Here is a 13,237-nt window from a genome sequence, read left to right on the forward strand (position 1 = left end):
GAGCATAGAAGAACAAAAGATGGTTGAAATAGAACTAAAAATTCCATCAGTGATCAGAACCCCAATTCAATTCCCATATACAAATCCTAAATGCGGAAAGTTATGAAACCTAAATTAACTGTATAAAAAAAATCTAAATGGATAACAGTTTACTATGCTAAAAAATACTTGCGCCAGATTCTCCTCAGAATACAGTTTGCAAATGGAAGTAAACCAATAAGCACCATCACAAGAGGGTCAGAAGTACGTGGTTGAAGTGTTAACCTTCCACTCATCTTGTTGTTGATGTCAACACGAACGATTATCTTCGAGTTCCTCTCAATAGGGACTTCAGCCTGTAGATTCCCCACAAAAGCCAAATTCCCGCAATACTGAACCAAAGACAAACTTGATATAGCAAGAGCTCGGCCAACAGGGTAATCCTCCTCCATTAATTTTGCCTCCAAATTAGCTCCATATGCCACACCACCCTCAGCTCGAACAGCACCAATACTTGCACCAAGCTCAACTCTCTTCCCAATTGAAGCTTGATCCTCTAGCTTCACTCCAGTAGCAACAGTATCCCCCAAATAGTTGACAGAAAAACCTGCAGTCATCTTGTTCTTCTTAAAATTTTTGAACTTGGTTTCGCCCCGTATAGAGTATGCTCTTTGGTTACCAATAGTTTGGACGTTGAAGTTCGCTAGCGATGAGCCATTATCTCCATGCTTGGCTGAGACTGAGGAGTCCAAATTGATGACGAACTCCTCCTTATCTTTTCTTAAACCGACAGAGATTTCACCTGGAAATTTTGAAGCTATAGCAAAGATCTTTAGGAGCCTAATCCCATCATAGCTATAGTCATGATCCCAACCATTAGAACCCGAGAGAAAATCAGTTGAGAATGTTGAGTTTGAGCTTGGCTCCAAGGATCGGTAACGATACACTGGATCATCACAATCAAAGGAAAGAGGCAATGTAATATCTTGCGAAAGAGCCGGTGAAGTTGGAGAATCATCATCATCTTCATAAATATTATTGCTTTCCCCTCTCTTTTCGATTTCTTTGAATAGCCTAATCTGTTCCTTCCACTGTTTCTTCTTCAGGAGTTCAACCCGATAGTCATACTCGTCAAAATACAACCTTTTTTGCTCTTTACTAAGCTCGTCAATCTGGGATTTGGTTAAAGGAGAGAAAGGCGGGAGATTATCATACTCATGTTCTTCATCTTCCTCATCTGAAAAGCCATTCAAGTCGATATCTGAAGAAAGCTTTGGATGGGGTTTTTTCTCAAAAAGCAAAGACAAAAAGAATTCCATTGTGGAGATCGGAAGAGGGAGTTTAAGAGCTTTTGTGCAGAAGAATCTTGAACCCTAGGGAGAAAGGGCATTGGCTTCAGATAAGATTTTCGAACGGCAACACAAGAGAAGTAACTTAGATCTCCATCTACATCCATTTGGAAGTACTCTTTCCCCTTTTGTGTTCCTTCTACAAGATGGATGATTCTCAACTAAAGCCACTGGCCTCATCAAATTCATATCTCCTGTTGCCAGCGTAATTGACTGTTGAATCACATAAGACCTCTCCTCTATACATGTTTCATAGGATAATGGTCTGCCATCTAGTCCCTCGGGTGGAGCTGTGGATGCATGAGTGAGAACAATGATAGCATTCGACCAAATTGAAGGGCCTAAAGTACTAGTAACTGTTCTCAAAAGGGGCAAATCATTAAAATCCCGGGTTTGGATATCAAGCCGATCCATATAGAGAACTACATCAGGTGGGTATTTCTTCATGTACTTCTTCAGAGAAGAGAGCATCTTTATATTTGATACTTGATCTTGTGAGTAAAGTTTCAGGCCTGGAGTATCCAAAATCCGAATCTTTATCCCATTCACAACCCCCTCAATCTTTCTCACTGAAGAAGTTTCAGGTTCGAATAGATTCCTTGGTGACTTCTCTTCTTCAAAGATTGAATTTATCGTCGCGCTCTTTCCGGCTCCAGCCTTCCCAATAACTAGAATAGTACATGAAAAATCCAACTTATCTTTCTCTTCCCTCTCGAGCTCCATAGCCTTCTTTCTTGCTGTCTGAAAGCTAAACTTCCAATGTTTTGTACCCGCAATGCGTTCAAGATTGTAGAGGACTGAAGTGACCATTTTCTCTTCCAGGTAATAACCTAATCTGAAAGCAAGACGAAGGAATTTGACTCTAACCAACTCGATGTTGTTATGAAATTTCTTCTCTTCTTCAGTCATTGCGATTTCGGGGTTGCTATCAACTGCAAGGTTGGAAGAGTCGAGGATGGTTGGTTGTGATCTACTTGGGCCTAAGGAGCCCAAAAAAGCAGGATAACTGTCAGAAAGAATTCTCCTAAGATTAGAGGCAATGATCGTATCATTGCTGGTAGCAGCAGAAGAGGATGCAGAAGCCAATAACTCCCTAATAATCTCCCTTTTGGACTCCCTTATCATTTGTTTACCAGAAACTTGCAATCCTCCCTCCTTTGCACCCACATTATCCTGCAAAACCACTTAAGTTATAAGATTGCAAAACTCTCAGCTGTATTAAATTCCACAAGAGTACTACAAACCTCTTCTGCTTTCTTATGCGCTTCGTCATCATTCTTACTCTCAAGGTTGTTCACAGAGCTCTCAGGTCCACTAGAATCCACAACAGAGCCATCTTCATCGTCCTGCAAAACATCATTATAAGATTGCAAAACTCTCAGCTGTATTAGAATCCACAAGAGCACTACAAACCTCTTCTGTTTTCTTATTCAGTTTGTTATTATTCCTACTCTCAAGATTGTTCACAGAGCTCTCAGATTCACAAGAATCCACAACAACAGGGCCATCTTCATCGTCCTGCAAAAACACAAAAGTTAGAATATTGTAAAATTATCAGCTGTACTGGAATCCACAAGAATACTACAAACCTCTTCTGCTTTCTTATTCACTTTGTCATCATTCCTAGTCTCAATCTTGTTCACAGAGCTCTCAGATTCACTAGAATCCACAATAACAGAGCCATCTTCTTCATCCTGCAAGAAGACCAAATTTATAACATTGCAAAACTCTCAGCTACACCAGGATCCACAAGAGTATTACAAACCTCTTCTGGTTTCTTCTTCGCTTTGTTGTCATTCCAACACTCAAGCCTGTTCAAAGAGCTGTCAGATTGACTAGAATCCACAGTAACAGAGCCATCTTCTTCATCCTGCAAACACACCAAATTTATAAGTGCAAAACAACATCAGCAGCAACCACAGCAGCAGCAGCAACAACAATTAGGTTATATGTAAAGTATAAACTCATTAAGCATTTTTAGACAAGACAACAGAAAGTACATTAAATTTGTAGGAAACTTCTGATTTTAAGCATGAAGAACTGAGTGCAATATCTAGAATTCAGTTTTGATATGAAAAAAAAAGAAAAAAAGAAAAAATTCCTACAAGACTGTGCTTGTTTTGTTCTACATTTAATTCCTTATATTTAACATTATCCAAGAAATGTTTCCAAAACAAAATTTTAATCAACCATGCAAATTATGGATTTGTATCATTTTAAAGAAATACTTTTCAGATATTGTTTAAATGCTACTAAAAGAATTAAATTATTCAAAAATATGATATCTTTAATCAAATAATTTTATATCCATTAACTATAGAATAATAAAGCAATGGGATATTTAAATATTTAACGATTGCTTAAAAAGAACTAGCATTTAAATATGAATTTGCTAAAAAAATTTGGGTGCATGTTTTGATATAAAATTTATAGATGAATCTAAATGCAACTAATCTTTATATTGAATTCGATTTGGTTCCAACCAATATGAGTGCCAAGCCAATTTTAACAGCTTAGACCAGCCGAAAATAAAATAAAAAATTAAGTGAATAGTTGAATAATAAAGATGTTTTCAAAATTATCAAAAGTGTACCAGATAGTGGATCCCTCGTGTTTTTCCCCAAAGCCACGAATACAATTACAAGGTTTTGGTATTGCCAAGATTCGAAACATACCTGTTCTTGGTTTTGGTTCGAATCAGCAACAACATTGCCAATTTCTCTGGCCGCAGCATCTGCAGGTTCCCATCCTTGGTGCATACATTCATCAATCCCATCCATCTCTATCTCAATAGTCGTCAGCTTCACTTCCACGGACTCTAACTGCATCTCTCCTGTAAACGCAGTGATACTTTGTGCACAATCAGTTCCCAAAACCTCATCCTTTTCATCTAGAACACCATGATCTCCGTTCTCCTTACGAGTTTCATCCACAGAACCATTAGGTTTAACTTCACCAACTCCGTTCTTCACAGAATTTTCTGTCAAATTCAAGTTTCCACTCAAAACCCTGACTTCCCCAGCAGTTTCCTCTGCATTTGAACTTTCATCCAAAAACCCGAATTCACTTGAACCAGTCTCAATGCCAATTTCCTCCGGTTGATCAACATCTGAATCCTCCTCTTCTCCATCTTTCTCTGCTTCGACATTGTCAGGCTCAACTTCCATTGGTTTCAAATCCTCGTCTTTTTCCGTGGACTCCAAAGACACCTCTCCGGTAAAACTAGTGTTCCCTTGTGCGCAATCACTTCCCGAAATCTCACTGTGAGTCTCATCAATACAATCACCATCCAAAGTAGTGTTCCCTTGTGCACAATCACTTCCCGAGGTCTCATTGTGAGTTTCATCAGTACAATCTCTAGATGTATGTTCATCGACCCCATCCTTCGTTGAATTTTCAATCGAATTCAAGTTTTCACGCAAAACCCTATCTTCCTCAGTTTCCATAGTGTCAGGTACCACCTCCATTGGTCTCACATCCCCATCTTCTTCCAAATTCATATTAGGGTTTCCCTCCAAAACCCCATCTGTAAATGGACTAGGGTTTCCACTCTGAGAAGAATAAACCCTAGCCACAGCATCCAAACCCCCATCAGCCTCATCAAAAACCTCTTCCTCAGACTCCAAACTAGGGTTTTCATCGTCACCATTGTCAAGAACCCGAACCCTAACGACAAACCCCTCCCCCTCTTCCTCCTCCGTCTCGTCGCCGTCGACGTCCTCGTCCGCCGTCAGCCTCGCCACCGGCATCGATTCCGACCGTAGCAGCGACTGCTCGAGTTCGGTTTCGGGTTCGGGTTCGGACCCGAACCCACTATCGCTGTCGGTGCTGAGGTCGCTGCTGCTGTTGTGGTCCTGGGTTCGGACCCGAACCCACTATCGCTGTCGGTGCTGAGGTCGCTGCTGCTGTTGTGGTCCTCGGAAGAGAGAGGGGCGCGAACGAGGAGGGGAGGAGGTGGGGCCCGCAGTTGACCTGGATTCATTGGGTTTCGAAAAGATTGGAGCTTATTTTTTTGAGGGGAGGATTTTGGCGGCGGAGGGAGAGAGGGAAGTCGAGAAAAAGCCGGGCTTTTTTTGGGTTTATCTGCTTGGCTTTTATTTATTTGTGGAGGGAAGGAGAAGAGGGAGTTTTAGTTTCTTTGGGAATAAGTTACTCTGATTATGTTTCTTGGGGCAAAAGTTGCACAAAATAAGGTTTTCTTTGTTCTTTTTTAAAACTAATATTTAGATCCGTCCAAAGCACTATTTTTAAATTATATTCTACAAATATTGAACATGTTACCAAAATTAAGTATTCTGCTATAAATAAATTTAATATTCTGCTATAAATTAAGTATATAAATTAAGTATAATGGTGGAAGTAAATCGAAAAAGTAATTAATATTTGGTTATTATTCGTTTATATATTAGATCAAGTTTGATTCGATAGTGGTTATCTTTTACACAAATCACCCTAACCTTTATGATTCATAGAAACCCCCTCAACTTTCAAAACTGTACGAAATCCTTTTAGTGCTATTGGAAATTCCCATAAATCGTGTTTAAAAGGTATTGAGTAAAAAATTTAAACTCTCATTTGGACCTTTGGTGTTTACCTTGCAGAAATATGTAGGAGGTGAGTTCAAACACTGAACCGACTCTAGCAAGCATGCATCATTAACAAGATCCTCATAAATCATAGATAAATCATACATCTACTTCTGGCCATCCTAGAATCAATATGAGACAACAGATCAAATCATAATTATAGAAAAATTACTATTGTAATCATCACAATAATTTCAAGGGGAAAAGGCAAAAAATAGGAAATCGAAAGAGACCTGCGCTGCAAGATGTTGGAGGATCTTTCTGCAGATCCTTCAGATCCTTCAAATTCCTCTTCGAAGCCATTGATCACTCACCGATTGAATTCTAAACAAAGAAAACCAAAATTACACACAAAAATAGGGCACAAAAATTGAAAGCGACTCTTTAAAAGGGAGATTTAGCTTTACTATACACAAAATCAAACCCCAAAAACCCTAGACATAGAAAAAGTAAAACAGGAAAGATAACATCAATAGAAACTTTACCCAAACTATAGTGTTTTGAAAATCGAGAGAGAATGAAGCAATTACACCCAAACTTTTCTGCCATTTCTAAACTCGAAATTAAAGAAATTGTTTGTAAGCACACCTGGTGAAATTCGCCCTCTTTTCTCACAAATTCAACACGAAACCTAAAGAAATCGCCGAATCATCAATATTTGAAGAAATTAAATTGGAGGTCATGAAATTTTAAGAAATTACCCTTTTATCGAAACCCTAGAAACCGAAGAGAACGTCGGAAACCCTAATTTCGTATTGTTTGAGGTTGTTCTGGTATGAAGGTCGTAGGAACTAATCGGACGCATCGTTTTTTAGCGGAGACGACATCTTGAGCGAAGGAGATTGAGACGTGATGGCGTAGATCTTCGATCTCCATGGCCATTTCTGAGTGGATCTCAGAGATTTCTAGAGAGAGAAAGGGGAGAGAGAGATTGATGAACGTTTTAAAAACTGAATTAGGGCAGAGACTTGATTTGAGAGAGAAATAGAGGGAAAAGGGGGCTGTTGGTTATTTGAGAAAAATATTTTAGCGATGCAGGAGACGTGGGAGTTGCTTGTTGGCGTAAAAAAGTAGGTCGTTATTTTCCTGTTCATCAGAACTTTTTTGCTGTTCTCCTTTAGTTTATAAGTAGTAGATATCTTAAATCTATCTTGTTTGAAGATATAATTTTTAAATTTAAATATTTATTAATTTATGCTTTAATTTTCTGGCTTGAAGATTACATTTCTAAGAAGTGGTAAAATAACATAATCTCTCACAAATAAGTTTTTTTCAGTGCTTTTGGCATCTATCATACTAGTCGTGAACACAGTGCAAAGCACGATATATCTTTTTTTTCCCTGCTACAGTAATTCGGATTTTTTTTTAATGCTACAGTACTGTTTTAAGAAATTTGGGTTGCTACTGTTCCCGCCTCTGCTACATTTAAAAAAATGCTACAGTGTTCCCGTGTGCTACAGTGTTTTTAAAAAAATTGCTACAGCACACAGTTTCCTATTTGATACAGTAATAAATGTTACAATAAATGCTACTGTAGTATTTGTTGTAGCATGAATAGTAAATCTTGAGTTCTTCCATTTGTATAGAGGAATAGATTTGTAGATTTACCATTCAAATCTCTATATTTGCTAATTTATCCCTATTAAATTCAATGGTGTCAAAAGAAAGGCGTATAAAAATCCAACATGGAGAATGTAGGAGTAAATGACAAATATGCATATAAAACCTATATAAAAAACCGTCCTGATAAAAGTAAGAGCATCTCCAACCCAACTCCAAAAACCTATTTTGACGCAAATCCAACACCAATTCTTCCTCCAACCCAACGCCAAACTTAGCGTCATTTTAAAGGGTGTTACAGTGTTGCGCCAGGAATGGCGCAACACTGTAGATATGGAGATTTTGGTTTTTCCCAAGTTTACCCTTATAGTTTGTTATAACAAATTAAATATTCTAACCATATCCCATTTTATAGTTTGTAAATAGAAGGAATATTCTTTTTGATGTAAAATTTGGTGTAATGGATGGAGATGGAATAGTAATTTGGTGTAAAAACTACACCAAGTTGGTGTAAAAACTACACCATTTTGGGTTTTTGGGTTGGAGATGCTCTAAGAACGTTCAGATGTTAAACATTCAAAACAAGGTACATTTCAAGCGCGAGACAACTTAAACTAACTACCATCAATAGTGATATTTTAGTAAAAAGAAATTCTCTCTATTTTATAAAAATACCCCCAAGCTCAGTTTTGTTTTATGAAATTTATGTTGCTACACTTTCTTAAACCATTGGTCTCATTTAATAAGCTGAAAGCAACCACCGAAAAACTCCTGATTTTACAACCGAGTTAGTATAATTACAATCATCTCTTACAAATTACTTCATTTCTTGAATATAGTTATATATATATATATTATATCATTATATATATAATATCATAATATATTATATATGATCAATATATATATATATGTAATATTATAATATATTATTATTATATATATATATATATATATATATATATGTTAAATAAATATACTATCAGTAGGCGTTGTATATGAACAAATATAAACTTGTGGGCAATGTATATGTTGTTGAGTAGGCAAATAGTGTGTTAATCCATCGAACTTAGTTCCACTCATATGGACCGAGGATCCCTTTTGGTTAGGATGAGGAAAAAGGGGTGTGATAGGGATAGAATATGATGTGCCGAGGAGGGGGGGGGACAGTAACGGAAGGGGAGGAGGGTAGCGACGAAAGTTTTTCTTTTGATAGACTTGACTTAAGTCATATTTTTAGTGTTTATATTTATAGTGGATGAAATCGACGGATGTTCTTGAATAAATTTGTATGTATTTTGCTTTTTTATTTAGGCATTTTGATTCCTGTTTTGTGATTTGTATATTTTTTATTCTTCGTATGTGATTTATGTGTATATTGATTGTATGTTCGTCTATGATACATTGTATTAATTATGTTAATAAAGTCACTATTTATTTTTATAGTTATCATAAATGATATATTTATTTATATAATTATTAGTATACGTACTGATATATTAGAGGTATAATATAAATTATAATACTAATGTACGTCTATTAAATATATATGAGACTTAATTGAGCTGGTCTGATGAGTTGGAGGGAGTTTCCTCCTATGACGCTCTATATTTGGTGATGCATTTGTTATGCGACATTGTGTGATTGTATCCGCTCCGTTTGATGTTTGAGTATTTTATCTTGTTTATAACGTCAACACTATCCAAGTTGGGGTGAACTCCGTCGTCGTTTGACCCTTCGTTTGTATACACCTCGTAATCATTTAACAGTTTGATTGAGTATGAATGCAGATCTTGTACATGGGCGCGATGTGAGGTCAAAGCGACGTCGGTATTCTACCCTAAAGGGGTGCGGGGGTGGGGTGGTGGAGAAAGGAGGAGCGATCATCAGTGCAACGGAGTGGGATAAGGCCAATTATATGTCGTCTTCATAAGCAGGTGTTAGTTTGTAGATCGCTGGGTCAGAGGAGAGATCCACTTTCCGTTAGGGTCAATGGATTTTATACCCTTACGGCGGCTTTCGTCGGCGTTGCGCGAGCGAGCGGTGCTCTAGCTGCTGCCTAGAAGTTTGTTTCTTTTATGTCTATTGTATATATCTCGATTTTCTAATTTTAATTTTAGAAGATTGTTATAGTGTAATTAAATTAGGTATGTCTAATATTGTTATTATCAATTATATGTCGATTATATTAATATTATGAGTATTATTAGGCAATTAGTGCTATCTTATCTTTGGACCTAATGATCCTTTTGTGGGTTGTATGTGGATGGCTATCATTGTTCATATCAGTCAATCTCTTTGAAGTGGTGTGAGGCGTCGAATCTTCAAGGAGGGTTGTGGTGTTCTAGGGAAAGATGTGTTCATCACATGTCTACCTACCACGGATTTGTTTTTTTTCTTTGACCAAGTATCCCATTTTTCTCTCTGCTCTCTCTATCTAATACTCTGTTTAATTTTGTATTATATTTATTTTGATTTATATTGTGTTATTGACTCTATTGATGGTTATTTAATGTATTATTAGGTATGATATATATATATATATATATGTATATAATATTATATGGTACTGATGTATTCATTATATTAATATATAAGTATCAGATTTGTACTATGATATGAGAAAGTATGGAGAAACCTTGGGTACCAGATTGCGTTGCAATTGAACGTTGATAGTGAGGTGTGCCAAATCACCCCCATATACATCAGCACCGTGTAAATGGAGATTCTTTTTACCAAAAGGTAGGGTGAATAGTGATTGAGCTGTCTCTCTTCAGTGTGGAGTGCTAAGGAGTGGATTTGGCACCCTCGATGTCTTCACCAAGTTCTAAGACGAAATTTTTTTAACCAAGTTTCCTCTTCAGTTGTTTCAAGTTTCTCTTCTCTCATCTCTCTTCTGCTTCTTGCTCCTGGTTCTCGTGCATACTATTATAAAGCGAAGTAGCCGCTGGATGGTTATAAGAAAGATTGTGCAGAAATATGGTAATAGTATTAACGTGAGTGTATAGGTGGTGAAATACTGTTATTCTATAGTACCATTGAAGTAGACAAAATGGGCAGTATGATTTATGATATGTATGAAATGATTATGAATTTATAACTATATAGTATTATATAAGTGGGTATGAAGCCGTGAGCGTTTCATGAAATCATTACCGCGGATTCTATAGTATAACTGTTTGTTCTAACGGTGACACCTTAGATTCCACACTAAGGACGCGGTAAAGTCAGTCATCATTTCCTAAATTTTTTTGCGTACCGCTCCGTTGATCGTTTGATCTACACGTTCTAAACTCAAAAACATCAAATTGGGGTTGAACCGTGTCGTGGGTTGTTGAGCGCTTCGTTTGAGTCTGTCAAGAAAAAGTCTATTCATTCGGACCGTTAAATTGCGCCCTGTGTTGTGATGAAGGTCTAAAATCAGGACGGGTTCTCACCTAAATTGTGTGTTTGGTTTAAGAAATGTGTAGAGTCAAAATCACGAAGCGGATTGTACAAAAAATCTAGGGAAATGAGTGTGATTTTAGCCCGCGTCCGTTAGGTGGGGAATCTAAGGTTGTGCACGGTTAGGAATAATCATTACTACGTTAGTATTCAGTATGTACAGTATAATGTAGTAGCTAGGTATTTCTTTATTTAGTATTTAGATTATAGATAGGTCATGTATGAATGATATAGTAAGTATATAGTTACTATTTAAAATTTAGGATAGGTAATATAGGTTAACTGGTTCTTCCTTATTCATCTTGTATTCTTTATTATTTCTGTCATCGTATAGTAACGGTCAGCTGTATAATATAGTATATATTACATCTATGTTGTTTAACCAATGCTTATAATATCATATGTTACTAATATTAAATATCATTATATAATAGCTTCTTTTAATAAGTACGAGTTCAGGAGAATCTTATCTGGATGGTCATATTACCTTAGAATTTTTTTATGTTACTACATTGTTTATCCTTCATCTATTATTAAACTCATCTTCTTTGAATTAGTAACAAAATGATGTTATTCTATGTCATAATGAGACTTATACTGTATATTGATAAATTAGATATGTTTTTCTTTATGTATATGTATTCAATTATTGAATTTATTTTAATCACTTAGAGAAATCTAAAAGATCATATGCTTAGGCCAATCACCTAAAAGATCTCTGGATCTGTGAATAATATTCTCCGAGTTTTTTAACTACAAAATAACCCCTACCCATAAATTACAAAAAAGTTGTATTAATAAAACATCTTAAAAATAATATATATATTATTGTTAATGTAATTCATTGTGAGAATTACAAAAATCAGTTTATCATATGCAACCTAGACCTGAAGTTTTATTGAATTTGAAGACATATGAATATCAATAGTGCACTTTTTAGTGAAATATACAAAAACCTCATATAAATTTTAAAATTTATAAACACTCTTTTGAATAAATGTCACATGTATTTATAAAACATACTAAGAATAACTCTTCATGAATTCCGCACAAAAAAACCCGGAATTGTCATAAGAATATTTGCAATTAACAACTAACTGTTAAATTTTTTACAATATTAACCAGTTAATGAATCTCTAGCAAAAATATATAAAATTTACAAACGAAATCCTGTTTATTTCTGACCTAACGAGATAATTATAAAATATAGGAACTATAAATAAGAATATTCCCTTATCATAACTAAGTATTAAATTTTAGAAAAGCACCTTAAAGTTTTAAAATTAAAACAAAACATTTAAATTTAAATTTTTAAAAAACACTTAATAAATTCAAAATCATCATTAGATAAATTGAACCGCCAAAAGACACTACAAGCTCCAACAACCAAGCACAATAAACCACCAGGAACTCAAACTACTTCGAATCGACCCATACCCACAAAACAAACCTAGACCCCCACCCCACCACCCCCCCCACACCCCCGCCTAAAATGAAATATTACTACATGGTCTACTAAATAAAACAATTCAGTAAGTATGTGGAAAACAATATAATTTCAACAAATTTATGACAAATGTCCTTAAAAATTACAAAATTTACAATTAAACACAGTCAGGGAGATTTCTAAAACGAATATATCATTAATACATAGAGAATGAATATGCAAATATTACTGAAATCCTAGGAAAATTAAAAATTTGTAAAAAATATTATTACCATCCATTATTAAATAGTATGGTTTTAACGAAACATTTCCTGGGATAAAACATATTACCCACTAATGTTTTTTGAAAAATAAAATATATAGACTCTCTCTCTATAATTTATAAAACTTAAGTTGTTAGCTATTTGCACAGTTACGCGCGGGCAGGTCTCTGCCGCTCCGCTTTCCTCCCTCGCTTCCTCTTCTCCCTCTTATACCTTCCCTTGAATATTATAATATAGTGATAAATAAAATATGTATAGAATTACAGATACGTTTAATGTGTAAATTGTAGATTCGTAACGAATTTTATACTAGGTTTTTTAACACTTTAAAACTTTTAACGAGACGGGTGTCACTATTTTGTGAGTTTTCTAGATATTTTAGTATATGGTGTAATTCAAGTATGTGTAATGACACAATATAAATCAAACTAATGATGATATTATAATAAATAGTAGTTCTTAAGAAGGATATATGAAACGTAGACCATATGTAGCTTAATTGTGCACATCTACTATTTTCTACAGGTACTAAGACAAGTAATAATTATGAAAAGGTAAATCCCTCGTAAATATATGCAAAAATATATATAACAAATCATCCAATCTAAA

At 35.5% G+C, this 13,237-nt stretch overlaps 3 protein-coding genes across 4 annotated transcripts in view; 1 reads left to right on the forward strand and 2 right to left on the reverse strand.

Moving 5' to 3' along the window:
• LOC109820105 (translocase of chloroplast 159, chloroplastic-like) lies at positions 51-5,178 on the reverse strand. 2 transcript variants are annotated; one of them, XM_020386176.1, is made up of 6 exons: positions 4,004-5,178; positions 3,094-3,198; positions 2,918-3,022; positions 2,742-2,846; positions 2,573-2,674; positions 51-2,501 (listed from the first exon to the last, which is right to left on the reverse strand). In XM_020386176.1, exons 1-6 carry the CDS (start codon positions 5,075-5,077, stop codon positions 1,353-1,355), a joined length of 2,640 nt encoding a protein of 879 aa, XP_020241765.1. In that variant the 5' UTR covers positions 5,078-5,178; the 3' UTR covers positions 51-1,352. The 2 variants fall into 2 exon arrangements, with proteins under 2 accessions (XP_020241765.1, XP_020241766.1); XM_020386177.1 differs by lacking the exon at positions 2,742-2,846.
• LOC109821821 (translocase of chloroplast 159, chloroplastic-like) lies at positions 153-1,298 on the reverse strand. The gene has a single exon (XM_020387976.1). The coding sequence runs from the start codon at positions 1,296-1,298 to the stop codon at positions 153-155; it is 1,146 nt and encodes a 381-aa protein (XP_020243565.1).
• Positions 9,255-13,237, forward strand: part of LOC109821822 (patatin-like protein 3) — a 9,848-nt gene continuing 5,865 nt past the window's right edge. The window contains exon 1 of the mRNA XM_020387977.1: positions 9,255-9,335. Coding sequence (XP_020243566.1) covers positions 9,255-9,335 — 81 coding nt within the window. The remainder of the gene's footprint in view (positions 9,336-13,237) is intronic.

This window comes from Asparagus officinalis, chromosome 8 (assembly GCF_001876935.1).
Source record: "Asparagus officinalis chromosome 8, Aspof.V1, whole genome shotgun sequence".
NCBI classification, from domain to species: domain Eukaryota; kingdom Viridiplantae; phylum Streptophyta; class Magnoliopsida; order Asparagales; family Asparagaceae; genus Asparagus; species Asparagus officinalis.